Here is a 14,794-nt window from a genome sequence, read left to right on the forward strand (position 1 = left end):
CAGGGAGAAGAGTCGGTGGAAGAAGACTGGAAAAAGTTTAAAGATTATTTACGGAAATATTGCAAAATTAATGAATCTTAGAAAAATGTTGGAATGAAGTTATATGGCTTTAGTAGAAATGTTATAAGGAATTAAGTATAAATAGATTAATAGAGTATCAAAGGAAAAAATAAGGTTAGAATGTGTTAAGATAATTATAGGATAGAAAACAGAGAAAGATGGAAAGGAATTGCTGAAACAGTTAAATAGAAGTGGAATACAAAAAGGGAGGTGTGAGGAGGTCGCGGAAATAAGTCAATGAAAGATAAGATACTGAAACTATTTGATGTGTTTTAAATTGTTTTGTTTTGTTTTGTTTTGTTAGTTTAAATGTGTTGGTGTTGTGTAGTGTTTTTGTGTTGTATTGTATTGTTTTTATTTTTTGTAGTGTTTAAATTGTTAATAAATATTATTTAAAACAAAAAGAAGAGAAAGCTGGTGCTGATAAAACCTTTTTAAAATGCACAAACTAATCTGGCTTACTGTTCTGTCCCAAAGGTTACCTCCTATGTGGGTATTTCTTGGGCTGTACTTATTCATGGCAGCTCTAACAATTGCAAATAAAACTGCAGGACTCTATTTGAAATCCTAAGACCAGGGAGACAATGCCTACCTGACATTACAGACAATTCTCTTTCCATACCGGTATTTTCAATGAATTCTCCCCTTGGCTGGCTTGCAGTGAATACATTAACATTTTTACTGAACATATTTAAATATTTATTCTTCGCTTCCTTTGTTTAATGCTATGGCATACCATGTAGGGTAAAAAAGAATGGCTGGTTGGCTGGTTGCTCTGAAAGCTTGCTTGTGAAAATGTCAACAGCGTTGGCTGTCCAATAAATGATCAGCTCCCAGGGCTCAGGGACCTACTGGGTTATTTTTGCTTATATTACTCTCTATAGTGCTGTGCAACACTGAGATGCTACATAAGGAACTAATAATAATAACTTTTTAATTTTGTAAATAAAACAAGCATACATTAAATGGCAATAGTCTTTGCAGTAACAGTTGCTATGTTGCTATTTTAGTCTACTGTGAAAGCAATGCAACATCTCCTTCCTGGCATCTCATATGAGGTGGGCCATAGCTCAGTTGCACAGGGCAGGCATTGCCCGCCAAAGGTCCCAAGTCTAATCCCTGGCATCTCCAGTAAGTCTTGTCTGAAGGCCTTCAATTGGTGTTAACCATGGATCTGCCACAACTGGTAGTAGCGGTGGGATCCGCTTCATGTGCTCATTAATTTTCATAGATCTCCTCTGAGTAAAACCTAATTGAATACCAACCAATTACTTAAAAAAATCAATACAAGTCTAAAAACCATATGGTTCAGTTCTGTACCTCTTCTTACAATACAGTCATACCTCATGTTGCGTTAGGTTCATGTTGTATCATTTCGGCTTGCGAACGCGGCAAACCTGGAAGTGTATACTTCCGGGCTTCACTGTGTGCGTGCACGCAGAAGTATTCTGTGCACTTTGCGCATGTGCAGAAATGTTCTGCGTACTTCGCACATGCACAGAAGCACTATATCACGCTCTGCGCTTGCATCGAAGCACCGCTCTAATTGTGGACTTTTCCGGGTGCGAACGGCACCCCGGAACAGATCATATCCACAACTAGAGGTACCACTGTATATATTATTTCAGGCACAGGTAAACTCGGCCCTCCAGATGTTTTGGGACTACAACTCCCATCATCCCTAGCTAACAGGACCAGTGATCAGGGATGAGGGGAAATGTAGTCGCAAAACATTTGGAGGGCTGAGTTTACCTGTGCCTGTATTATTTAATAATACACTTATAGCATAACCCTATGCTTGCTCACCCAGACTATTATCCTCTGTATTCAACAGGGCCAGGAAAACTGGGGACAGGATGGCTAAAGCCCCTTCTCCCTCTCTGATTTAAAAGCCAATTACATCACTAAAGCCCTCACTTCTAACTGGCTAGTCCTGGTTGCCAGCCTAATCCTCTGACTGGCTACTGCTCACAGTTATTTAACTTAAAAGATGAACACACTTCAATTTCCCCTATCCATTTGTGTGTGTAGAGGGGGTTTAGTCACCTCAAATTGTTCCCAACTGCCAGGCCCAGTTTTAAATGTCCCAGTGACGACGATTTTCTTCAGTCCTTGGGCAGCTGACCCAGAAAGTCACACTTTGCTCTTGACAGTCCTTTGAAAAGCGGAATAGCTAATAATCTTCTGATTAATAATAATAATAATAATCTGGAAAGCCTCTGCACAAAGACCCAGTCAGATGCTGCTATATGGAAGGGAGGTGAATGCTGAAATACAGTGGGCACAATCCAGAGAAAGTTAACCATGAAATCAATGGGACTTAAGTGCTTAACTGTGGATTTAAATCCCATTGGTTTCAACTGAACTTAAGCTCACTTAGCTTTCTCTTGATTGCATCCAGTGGCCGCTTCCAGCCTAGTCCTCTTGGAATTCAAGTAGCTTAAGGCTTAAAATGGCTCTGTGAGCAGCAACAGCCCCAGTAATTTCTCAAAACATCGTGCTTCCATCAAGGGAACTGCAAGAAAACAAACAAAAACCCACAGCAAATTTCCACAATGAAATCAAGCCACACCTGCTGTTCAAATTAACATATTAAGTAAAATTAGATAATAGTCACAGTAATAATATCTATTTGGTTGTTGTTTAGCCTCTTTTGAGGGCCACTCACTTCCCATGTTACAATTTAAATTTGAAGCTTATCCAGCAAGTGGCTACTGTTTAAAATACCATTTCAACAATACTGTTTAAAATTTATTTATTTGCTGCACAGGTAACCCATAGGAGCACGTGTCAACATTTATCATGCCAAAAGACTCAGTGTATTCAACTGGCAATATACTGTTTCTTTCTTTGCAGAATGCCTCAATGAATGTCAGGTAGGGTTGCTATTTCCAAAAGCTGTCGCTTTGTCCTATATCTTAGGCAAGTGAAAATCACTTTTGGGGGCATTTTTGTAAATTGTTTTTTAAAAAAATCTCAGAAACTTTTGGGTTTTCCTAAAAAAACTCAACAACTTTCAGGGTTTCCTGGTTTTTACTTTTTGAAATAAGACAACCCTAGTTTCAGTGTCTCTCAGTTTCTCATTTGTCTAGTCTTAAACAGCGAGACTCTTTTTAGTCTGGTTGTTTGATGTACACAGTGCTTAATGCCTTATTGATAGCTTTATTATTTCAGAGCACAGCCTAACAAGGAGACAAAACCATACAAATAGAATCTCTCTAAATCATGGGCAGGAAACATTTGAAAGAGTGAACTGTGTAAAATAATTGGTCTCTTGACCCAAAGCACACAAGGATATAAGACTTTATAAATGCTGAAGTCTATGAATAAATGGAACTCAATGGATTAGCTGCATATACAGTGGCACCTTGGGTTACATACGCTTCAGGTTACATACGCTTCAGGTTACAGACTCCACTAACCCAGAAATAGTACCTCGGGTTAAGAACTTTGCTTCAGGATGAGAACAGAAATCAGGCGGTGGCAGCGGGAGCCCCCATTAGCTAAAGTGGTACCTCAGGTTAAGAACAGTTTCAGGTTAAAAACGGACCACCAGAATGAATTAAGTTCTTAACCCGAGGTACCACTGTACAGTTGGCAAAAGGAAGTTTTATAGGATTTTTGTAAAGGAATTGGAACAACAATTGACAGAAAAAAATTTAACTTACTTATTGTAGATCCAGATTCAGGCCTGTTCAAGGAGCTAATGATAACGAAACCAAACCCTTCATTTTCTTTGCGATGGATGACAACATCGCTTGTTTGCAAGCTGTGTGAAGCAAAGCCCTCTGGGGGTGTAGCATTGCTACTTGATCCAGCATGATTGCTGTTAGCATATGTGGCATAGTCGCTTCTTGGAGAACTGTGGTGCGTAGACACAGAGCCTGGACTTCTGCCATTCTCAGGGCACGGTTCTCCTGAAACAGAAATCACACAAAGATTAAGAATCTAGGTTGTCTGTTGACAAAACAGACACTCACCAAACTCAAATCTATCTGGCTTTCTAGAACACCAAATACTGGGCGTGCTAAACAAAACTGCACCCAGTATAGGAGGACTGGATCTAATAACAGGGATCTACTTTGATAAGGCAGCAAAACAATCAAGGCACCCTTCCTAAACTAGTACATATGATCCAAAATAGACCCATAACATTCAGAGCAGGTAATTACCAGTGAGACCTGACTCAATTTAAATCTTGTCTATTGTGGATTTATTTAAATGAATACTTAATCAGTTCTAATTGGACCTGATCCACCCTAAGTCTGCCTTAGCAGTACATGGACCACTATAACGTTTTCCCATAGACCAGACTTCATATGATTCAAGTCAGTGACCATAGTTATCACTGATAACAATAGCAAGCAAAGGCAAGTAGAAGCATTTTGGCAATGAAGGGTTCAGAAAGCCTGGGACAGGAAAACAGTGGTGGCCTTTTCAGCGACGACATCCTAGCTCTGGAGTTACCAGGAAGGCTCTCTTGCATCTTTTTCGCACCACGTGAAACCTTTTTATGTTCCCAGGCATTTAAGATCAATCCACTTTAATTGTGGCCCTTGCTCTAGGTGCTATTCAAGGAGTTTTAAAATGGTGGGTGTTGTTTTCATAGGTCTGATTGCTATGGATTTCAGCTTTGACATTAAGCTGCTCTAAGAATCCACCTGAAGCTCAGAATCCAGGTACCATCAGAGCATTGACTGGAAACTATGGGAATTGAGTAATAATCTGAATTGTGTAAGCAATTCCACAACTGCTGCCACACACAGCAGCTCTGCTCCCCTCAGTGAGAGACTAAAACTATATTCTGTGGGAGTGGGTGCTTATGTTGTGCACATGCTGTACACCGATAGCGCATTAATACTGCTATATAAAATTATATCATTACTAATAATGGGTGTTGAATTCCAAGGAAATGAGACATTTCTTTATCTATCTATGTCTATTAAGTATGTCTAATTCAACATTTAATTCAATATTAAGGTATTTGCCTTCAAACTAGAAAAAAATAAGCAGGCACCCAACAGAGTAATGGGGATTAACTGCTTGACTTCCCTTTTAAAAAGAGAACAGCCTATTCAAAAGATGTTTGTGGACTAGAGGGATTAATTCAGGGAAGATTAATCCCAAATAAGAACCTGTTATCAAATACAGGTTGTCTTACAAAAAGAAAACCTGTCCTTGTACACAGAACTCGAATCCTTAGCTTCACTTACATCGTGGACCAGCCTTCTCTCAACTGGTTAAGAGCACGGGGCTGATAACACCAAGGGCGCAGGTTCGATCCCCATATGGGGCAGCTGCATATTCCAGCCTTGCAAGGGGTTGGACTAGATGATCCTCAGGACCCCTTCCAGCTCTACAATTCTATGATACTCCATATACTTTATATACATACAAATGCAGAGGACGCAGAAGGATAGAAGTCGTATTGTATTTATATATTTGGTGGTCAGCAAAAAGTAAAAAAATAAAATGTGAAGTTTGGACAAAACACAGCTCTATTTCTCTGGCAGATCCTTTATTGAAATGTTGAAATACTTTATTGTCACTTGAACAACTTGTATACAGTGAGATTACAGGAGCACCCCCCACTCAGCTCTCTTAGTCTTAATTCCCCTCGTTTACTGACGCACACCCACCAAACCCGAAAGTCAGTTGCCCTGCTGTTATCTTTTCATTCAGCAGCCTAACAGCCCACAGATAGAAGCTGTTCTTTACCCTCTTGGTGCGACTAATCATGCTTCTATATCTTCTGCCTGAGGGCAGGTGATCAAGAAAGTGCCAGCCAGGGTATGAATCATCCCTGAGAATTTTCCTCACTCTCCTGAGTCAACATTCTTCTGCTATTTCAACCAGCGGATTCACGGGACAGCCCATAATATCTTGTGCTGTATTCATCACCCTCTGTAGGCACTTCCTATCAGTTGATGTCAAACCAGCGTACTGCACCGTAATGCAGTATGAAAGATTAATTATTGAAGATTAATAATACAGTAAGAGCTACTGAACACACTGCAGCGTAACCCATTCCAGGTGCTAAAATGAAAATGGTACCAGCGAGAGAGGTTGGTTCACTATGAACACTCAGAGCTACCAGCCACAGAAAAGTTTTAGACTATGATCCTCTCTCCTCCCTGGTCAGTTCTATAAAGCATTCTTATATGGGCCAACATAATACCCTCCAGTTGTTCCTGACCATTGGCCATGCTCCCTGGGGCTGAATCTGGAGGGCACCCTGTACCCGTCCTCATCCAGGTAAGCACTCAGGAAGCCATAGAGCAGGCATAGGCAAACTCGATCCCCCAGATGTTTTGGGACTACACCTCCCATCATCCCTGACCACTGGTCCTGTTAGCTAGGGATGATGGGAGTTGTAGTCCCAAAACATCTGGAGGGCTGAGGTTGCCTGTGCCTGCCATAGAGCCTCCCCTTGTGCCTCATCCTGCTAGCTTTGAATAAGTGAAGTTGACAGTGCAGTCTTAGAGGAAAGCTGGACAAAAATCTTATTGTCTCTCTTCAACAAGAACAGAATGGACATGAAAAACTCTTGATAATTCTAGCACAACTAGTAATTAAACCAGAGGTTGTCAACCCAGCACCGATGAAGACTGATTGGCACTGCTGGGCAGGTGCTCCAGATGCTGAGCTTTTTCTTTTTTTAAAAAAAGTATTCCTCTAGCCCTCCTAGAAAATAAGTTATGGGGCAAAATAAATTTAGGTGAAATGAGAGTGAGTGTGGCATAGCTATCTTGTATGTCTTCCCTGGTACTGATAGATGTTCCCTGTGGCTATTAGACAGCAATAGTATCTCTCTCTGTGTGTAAAATCAATATTGTGTGATCTCTACAAACAGCAGCAGCAGGACACAGCCAGGGGTGGCTCTCTTGCTTATAGGGTGTTATGCCACCCCCCCTTGACTTTTTTGACTTTCTCTCAAAATTCTGTCCACTGGTCCAAAAAGGTTGGTGACCCCTGGATTAAATAATATGATGCTTTTCATACCCTATGCATGAATTCACATGAATTCAGTGAGGCTTATTCCCAGGAAAGTGTGTATAGGATTGTAGCCACAAGCTGGCTTCCACTCATAAAACAGATAATGGGTCCATATTTGGAATGTTTTAATTTCAGATAAAATCAAATCTGTTTTTTCCCTCCTCCAGCTGATAAAGATGCATATTACAAAATTGCTGATTAGCTTTCTCTCTGCCACACACATCACAATATATCAAGCAAAATCTTCAAAGTGCAAAATCAAGTTTCTCTGAATCAAGGATAAGTCTCTCTTTTCTCAGGCAGGTAAGCATGTCCTCTAGCTGTCCTTGTACAACTTTGAAACAAAGTGATTAGCGCAAGAGAGACGAAAGAAAAACAAACAATCATTATGCCGCTATGTTAGAATTGAAAATCTCCCGAAGTTATTGAACCAGACCTGCAGCTAAATGCCATAGTCAGTGACAAGAAAGATCTCATTTTCTGGCTGTCATGTTCTAGAAGCCTGAATACGGTTTATGTCACTGCGGGTGCAACAGAAAGAAAATTATCTTACCCCACAGAATTACCGAGTGCTGCCTCAGCTATAAATGAATGTAACAGATTCCCATTAAGTACAGGAAAGAATGATAAACCAGGTAGAGCAGGTTTTATATTGCTATTGGATATCCATCTATTCTGAAAAATCTGTCCATGGGAGGGAGAGTTAAAGATTGGGTATGCTCTCCACAAAGACTAGCATTTTAGTCCTTCTGTACATTGGAATGTCACTCTTTCCTGATCAGGTTTCAATACCTGGCATTTCTCTTCCTCATTTTTTTAAAGTTCTGAAGGTATTATGGCTCTTTAAATCTAAGATGCAGACCCGACTATTAAATGCTCTCAGAATGAACAAGCCCAAACATAGTTTTTTCCCTGTGTGGTTCTTTCATAACTGGACTTTAATAGATTCCTCCCATTCTTGCAATTATTCTATGCTGTATTCATTCTCAAGAGCTTCGAACGTACTTCCAAGATTTGGGAAAAGCTTTTACCCAGCCATGAAGCACTGGCTGTCTTCCCTCCAACTAGGTTTTTGATCTTTCAAGAGTGCTTCCTCAGGCCTGTTTTAGTTTTTTGGGGGGTGGGGGGCAGTGAAGATTATGGAGGAGACTTTGCTTATCTTTCCTAATAGCAGCTATGCACAGTGGCGTAGCGTGGGTTGTCAGCACCCGGGGCAAGGCAAGTAATTTGCGCCCCCTAACCCGTGGATTTGCGCCCCCTAACCCGTGGATTTGCCCTAACCTCAGAAGTTGCGCCCGGTGCAGCCGGCCCCCCCTGCACCCCCCACGCTACGCCACTGGCTATGCATTGGGGACATGGCTCTCAAACCCATCACCTCCATGATATGCTTGCTCACATTCTCAAGCTGGAGCTTACCAAGTGCCCCCGCTTTGTTGTATGAACTTAGTGAGTGGATACTACATTCCAGTGCGCACAGTCAATTAGAGAAATGGACTGACGTTTTGTGCTATAATGATACTATGACAGAGCTGTGTGGCAATGGTGGTTTTAGCCCACATTCCCAGGAGGGAATGGCTGAAGCACAAACTAAAAATAGCAGAGTGCTGGAAAGGGGTGTGTGGGTCTGTGCATGTGTGGGTCCATCTGCTTGGAGCGTCATGGGCACTCTGGTAATGATAGCATGCAGTGTGACTGTCAGGGTTTCTCTCTTGTTGTTGTTTAGTTGTTTAGTCGTGTCCGACTCTTCGTGACCCCATGGACCAGAGCATGCCAGGCCCTCCTATCTTCCACTGCCTCCCGCAGTTTGGTCAGACTCATGTTTGTAGCTTCGAGAACGCTGTCCAACCATCTTGTCCCCCTTCTCCTTGTGTCCTCAATCTTTCCCAACATCAGGGTCTTTTCCAGGGAGTCTTCTCTTCTCATGAGGTGGCCAAAGTATTGGAGCCTCAGCTTCACGATCTGTCCTTCCAGTGAGCACTCAGGGCTGATTACCTTAAGAATGGATAGGTTTGATCTTCTTGCAGTCCATGGGACTCTCAAGAGTCTCCTCCAGCACCATAATTCAAAAGCATCAATTCTTCGGCGATCAGCCTTCTTTATGGTCCAGCTCTCACTTCCATACATCACTACTGGGAAAACCATAGCTTTAAAATATACAGACCTTTGTTGGCAAGGTGATGTCTCTGCTTTTTAAGATGCTGTCTACGTTTGCCATCGCCTTTCTCCCAAGGAGCAGGCGTCTTTTTATTTCGTGACTGCTGTCACCATCTGCAGTGATCATGGAGCCCAAGAAAGTAAAATCTCTCACTGCCTCCATTTCTTCCCCTTCTATTTGCCAGGAGGTGATGGGCCCAGTGCTTTTTTTCTAAAAAAAAAGTTTAGGGGTGCTCTCATTTTCCTACTCATATTGAAATACTGCCCCTCAAGGAGGTCAAACTTAGATTCGCAACATGTTTAGGGGTATGTGTACCCCTGTGTCCCCCCCAGAAAAAAACCACTGGTCCTAATATTCTGTTATAAAGGCTGTCAACAACCTGACTCTTCATATCAAGCTTTGGGCATAACACCCTGACTTTGTCTTCCACAAAGTTAGGCTGGGAGAACTTTCAGTACTTTGGGGGGAATGTGCATGAATATCATTTACTTTGATGGCCGGGGGTTCTTTTGCTTATTGCCTACGGAGGCAGCCATCCTTTTCCCATACAATCCCACACAAAATGAAACAATAAATAAATAAATAAATAACTAAATTGAAATGAAACGAAATATACTGTAAGCTAATAAATAAAATAAACTTGTCCACCTCATTTAGTTGTAAGTTAAAGATCTCTCTCCAAAGTTCACCCCCACACAAAATCCTTTCACCACCCCTCTATAGCTTTAGGGGAGGATTTTTGCTGACTGTCTCTTTCTAGCATCCTGGAGGTTTGTTTTTCTGAAGACAGCTTCCTGTTACTCAATACGTGATTGATATTTGCCACCAAAAAGAATATTCAGCTACAAGTTCCAGACCAGAAGAAGTTCCTTCAACTGAAAGTTCCAGACATGCAGTTAGCAGCAAGGACCAGCAACAAATAAAAATGGTCACCCGCACAAGCAGAAGCATAATTAATTTCCTCAAGGAATTAATCATCAGGTGCTGTGTGTTACCTTGGCTATTGGCCATTTTCCTAAGGTTTGGGGAGCTGCTAGGGGGCGTTGCACCAGGCTGGAGAGAATTTTTCTGACTCCAGGAGTCTATAATGGTCAACAGAAGAACATCAGTCTCCTTACTGGAATGACTGCAATACGGCTAACAATGGGACATAGGACTGTGCCAAAGAAGAAGATGACACTGTGAAGAATGAGATGGGGTTGGAAATATGAGGTTTTGATCAGCTACAATGTGTAGGAATGGAAGGCAAAGCTAGCAAGGTAAGCAGGGTAGAATGAGTTCTTTACTGAATGGGAAGGAGTAGACAGAAAGGGGTTTAAAGTCATATCTGCTTATTCCAATTGCTCAGTTCAGTGCACTTGTGACAAATGTATCCTAGATATGGCCTCCTCTTCACACATTACCTTTTTCTAAGTGTACACCTAAAAATGTAAAATGTGAATGTGTCAAACCAGTTTTTGAAAACACAAGGAACCTACTGGTATTCTTATCAGGATTGCCTTCAGCTCCCTGTTCACAGTAGTATTTGTTTCTGTGTCGTGTCTGAAATGGCCCACAGGCAGCAGGCTTTGAGATGTCAGACACAAATCCACATACAGCAACATTGCAAAGAAGTGAATAGACTCATAGAAATACACTCCAGACGAAAACTGTGAGTTAAGGCCTCATCTTTGGGTTATCTATATCTAGAAAAACAAAACCACTTTGATGACTCCTTAAATGTCTAATTCTGTATCTATGGTTTAGATTTTAGTATAATGCCGACTGGTTAAAAGAGACAAGGCAGCTGCCCTATTTCTACCTGCCACTGTTTGGTTTGTGCTAAAAGGCTTTTACATTGTGCTCCTAATGACTGGGAATGAGCTGAAAACTCATGAAATCACTTCCGGCCCCCGGGACCTAACAATCTTGACGCTTATTTCATTTGCCTGCAGTCTGTTGGTCACACAATGGCTGTTAACAGGACGGTTGACTTAGCAGGAGGACGGCATGTGAGGTGATGGTGGTAGGAACATAGAGCCAATAGAAAAAGGAATATGGACGGGGTGACTCATGACTAGTACAGTTCTATGTCAGTTCTACTTTCCTAGTCTCTGTAAAATAACCAAAATACTTTAGCATTTGTGTCAGGAACATTGTAAGGGAAAGCTGAAAAACAAACATTTTATCTGTTTTCTTTTAAAAGCAACATCTCTCTGAATATTAATGCCCCCCCCGAACATTTTATGTATGATTTCTCCTTAGTTGCATCCCAATTTTTAGAAATATTTGGTTTCCCTTCTGTTGAACATACCTGTGGGTAGCACCTTTCTTCTCACAGTTAGATTCACTTGCCCATTTCGAGCTGCATTATGCATGAGGTCAATCACATATCGGTGAGTTTTGCCAGCCACTGGAATTCCATCGACGAAGACCAACTCATCACCAGGATGTAGGCGGCCATCTCTGTCGGCTGAGCCCATGGCAATTACTGCTCCAATTAAAATCTAAGTAATGGGGGGAGGGGGGGAGGAGTGTTACAAGCATAAATCCAAAGGGCAAGGCAGCAAAGAAATCTCCAATACTTTCTGGTGGTGCATAGGCAAAACTTTTCTCTGTTGCAGAGTGGTGTTCAAGATACTGCTGCCAAAATGCCAGCACTCAGATAAGCCTATGAGAAATGCCCCAAAATCCTTTCCAAATACTGTAGCAATTACTAGTAATTAATGTTACACTTTTTCCTAAAGGAGTAATGAGATTAATAACCCAAACAGCAATGAATATTTTACATCGCTGGCTCACTTTCTTCTTAGAAAATATACTCCTGTTTGTGTGAGTGTGGGTGTGAGAGAGAGATCATGAAATTACAAAAATTAGAATCATTAAGGACACTGCAGGCACAAAAGTTTCAGGGCGAGGCTATGTGTTTGGCTGTTAAAGAGGGTTAATACATAACATCTAAAGATTAGACTTTCTAAACCCTGTCTCCCCTGTCCCTTAGATAAATAACATTCTTCAGTGATGTGGTTTAATAAGGAGTTGGTGGGTCACTGCAAAATCTATTGAACAGACTCTGTGATAAGACAATTACAGTGGCTTGATCCTGTCCACTTTGCACATCTCTTAGCATTTTAATGCGATAATAGATTTCTTGTTGTACAATGTTGATTGGGGATTTGTGCTATCAAAGAAGTGGCCGGTCCCTGTAGAGGGGAAATGAACGGTTTGAAAACTGCTTTGAAATCCTTTGGTATTTTAGAGCTAATTTGCACAATACATTCAGGCTCTTCTTCTCATTCAGGCTTGAATGAACCATATAACATGCGAGCTGGGAATCTAAGCAGTCAAGCCATAGCAACCTCTGCCATTTTATTACAGGAACTTAACATTATAGCATCATGGAAGTTGCTATATTTTCACACTTGCACCGTGCACACACAACTTGTGTGTTTGCATGAAAGGGAAAATATACTAGTAAGGTCCTTAGTTTTGAGAGCCATCATGTGCAACATGATCAGTTACTTCTAGAAAGACACTGCAACGTAGACTATGAATAATATGAATAATATGAATAATATTAGCCAGTGGAGTCAGTCATTAAGTGAAGACATCTAATGATAAGGCACTGAAAGAGGTACATGCATGGGTGAAACAGCCATTAGCAAATATATTCGTCAATAGGTGCTTAGCCTGAGGAGGACCAGTACGCTGCAGCAACATTAAGCTTCATCATGGGGAAATGTACTAGCTCAGCCATTTGGGATCAGATGCTAACTTAAAACTAGCTGAAAATTTTATATATCTCCATCCTTCAAAGGTTTCTTTATGAAAAGGTGGCTTCAGTTCAGTTGTGCACCCTAAGGCAATCACCACAAAAAAGCAACAAACAAACAAAAGATTTAATTCCTCAATCCCATGCTGAAAAATTCAATACTCATTTTTTGAAAACGATAAAGATTAAAAAAAAGCGAAATAAAAAGCTTCTTCAGCATCTCTCAGGCCTTATTTGATTGAAAAGTTAAGCAGCTGGTTGGAATAAAGTTGTGTCCGAGCCAGTTTTCACATTTCTTTTCTTTCATGTGCTAGAGCAAAACTTTGTGTGTTTCCAAATCATGCAACCAATCTCTGTCTCCAATTGCAATATTGGATTTTATGGCTTCCTCTTAAAATCATACTGAATCTATGCAATTACAGCCACATGCCAGCATTCAGACATCATTATAACAAACATGCCAAAAAGAAATATTATCATAAATTCACCAAGGGCCAGGGCAGATGTTGTTTATTAGACCAATTAAGAGACTTGTGCCTGAATGCCCCACCCTCCCGCTTTCTCTGGAGTGCCTTGATTCAATAAATCTGGGACTGATCAAAATCTAATTTTATATTTTGGTTTGTAAACAGAATAACAGCACAATCCAAACCCAAGAGTTTGGCTACAACACTTCTGGCAAATTCTTATTAACTTCCAGTGAATTATGTATTGCCTAGATTATCAAGGTATCTTTTCAGCTAGACCTTGTATGGTATATTTGTGTCTGTGTGTGTGTGTGTGTGTGAGAGAGAGAGAGAGAGAGAGAGAGAGAGGGAGAGAGAGAGAGAGAGAGAGAGGGAGAGAGAGGGAGAGAGAGAGAGCACCATTGCCCCATTTTGTGTAAAAGTTTCCTGTGAATCCAGCATTTACCAATGCGCTTGTCATGAATCATGTCCCTGAGAATAGGGCAGTGTAAATAGCTTCCAACATTCTGATTCTAACATTAGCACTAACATGTTTGATTGCTATGTAACCCTGATATAACTCCAACATTTTTATTTTTATTTCTAGTCTTCAGCAATTTTATGGTTGCAAAACTGGCTAGAATGCACTGTGGTTTTATGGGCAAGGGCAAGGCAATGTAGCAGGGACATTACAACCTCGATCTCTGACTTCTAGACAAAATTGGATCTGCCGCCGTCTATTTTGGATAATGATGATTATTATAATTTCATTTATTATGCATCTACTGACTTAACAACACCAAAGAAGTGACATTGCATTGCAAAATATACAAAGGCATTAAAACAGCAACACAACAATACAAAATATACAGAAGAATTTTAAGCACTAAAAATAACCACAGACCAATTCTACAAGCACCAGACAGAAGCCCCACTTTCCTGTAGCCACTTCATAATTCTGGTATATAAAACTTCTACATATGGAAAGCAACTGGCCCATATCTGGACATCTCAGTGTTGTGTGTTTTGTCCCATAACACCAGCCATCAGTGATGTCTGCACATTCAAAATGCTATGATGTCAGAAGACAGGTAAATTGTCATAGATATACTTGCCATTGTAGCATGCCATTGCAATCTATGACCACAATGTCATTCCTCCACAGTCAGTTGTACAAATGTTATATGCTGAGACAGCTTGTGCATCTCACCATAGAAGGCAGGGGGGAGGGAAAGATTTTTGAGGTCTATTTTGGCTAGTACAAATAAATACAAAATCCAAAGGGCACCAAAAATGTTCATTTCCTATTCTATCTGCATTCAATAATATTTAAAGCTGTATTCTAAGATTCTTTATTGTACACTGGAATGCTGAAGGGCTAAAAAT

General features: G+C 40.8%; 1 protein-coding gene across 19 annotated transcripts in view; it reads right to left on the minus strand.

Annotated features, from left to right (window-relative positions):
* MAGI2 (membrane associated guanylate kinase, WW and PDZ domain containing 2) overlaps positions 1-14,794 on the minus strand; it is a 618,960-nt gene that overhangs the window by 62,062 nt on the left and 542,104 nt on the right. For 16 of the 19 annotated variants that reach the window (XM_081879061.1, XM_081879059.1, XM_081879064.1 and 13 more), the window contains 3 exons: positions 11,505-11,697; positions 10,207-10,293; positions 3,729-3,977 (listed from right to left, as the gene is read on the minus strand). In XM_081879061.1, coding sequence (XP_081735187.1) covers positions 3,729-3,977; positions 10,207-10,293; positions 11,505-11,697 — 529 coding nt within the window. The remainder of the gene's footprint in view (positions 1-3,728; positions 3,978-10,206; positions 10,294-11,504; positions 11,698-14,794) is intronic. The other 3 variants (XM_081879065.1, XM_081879050.1, XM_081879058.1) reach the window with 1 other exon arrangement.

This window comes from Podarcis erhardii (assembly GCF_964252035.2).
Source record: "Podarcis erhardii genome assembly, chromosome: 10".
Taxonomy (NCBI): domain Eukaryota; kingdom Metazoa; phylum Chordata; class Lepidosauria; order Squamata; family Lacertidae; genus Podarcis; species Podarcis erhardii.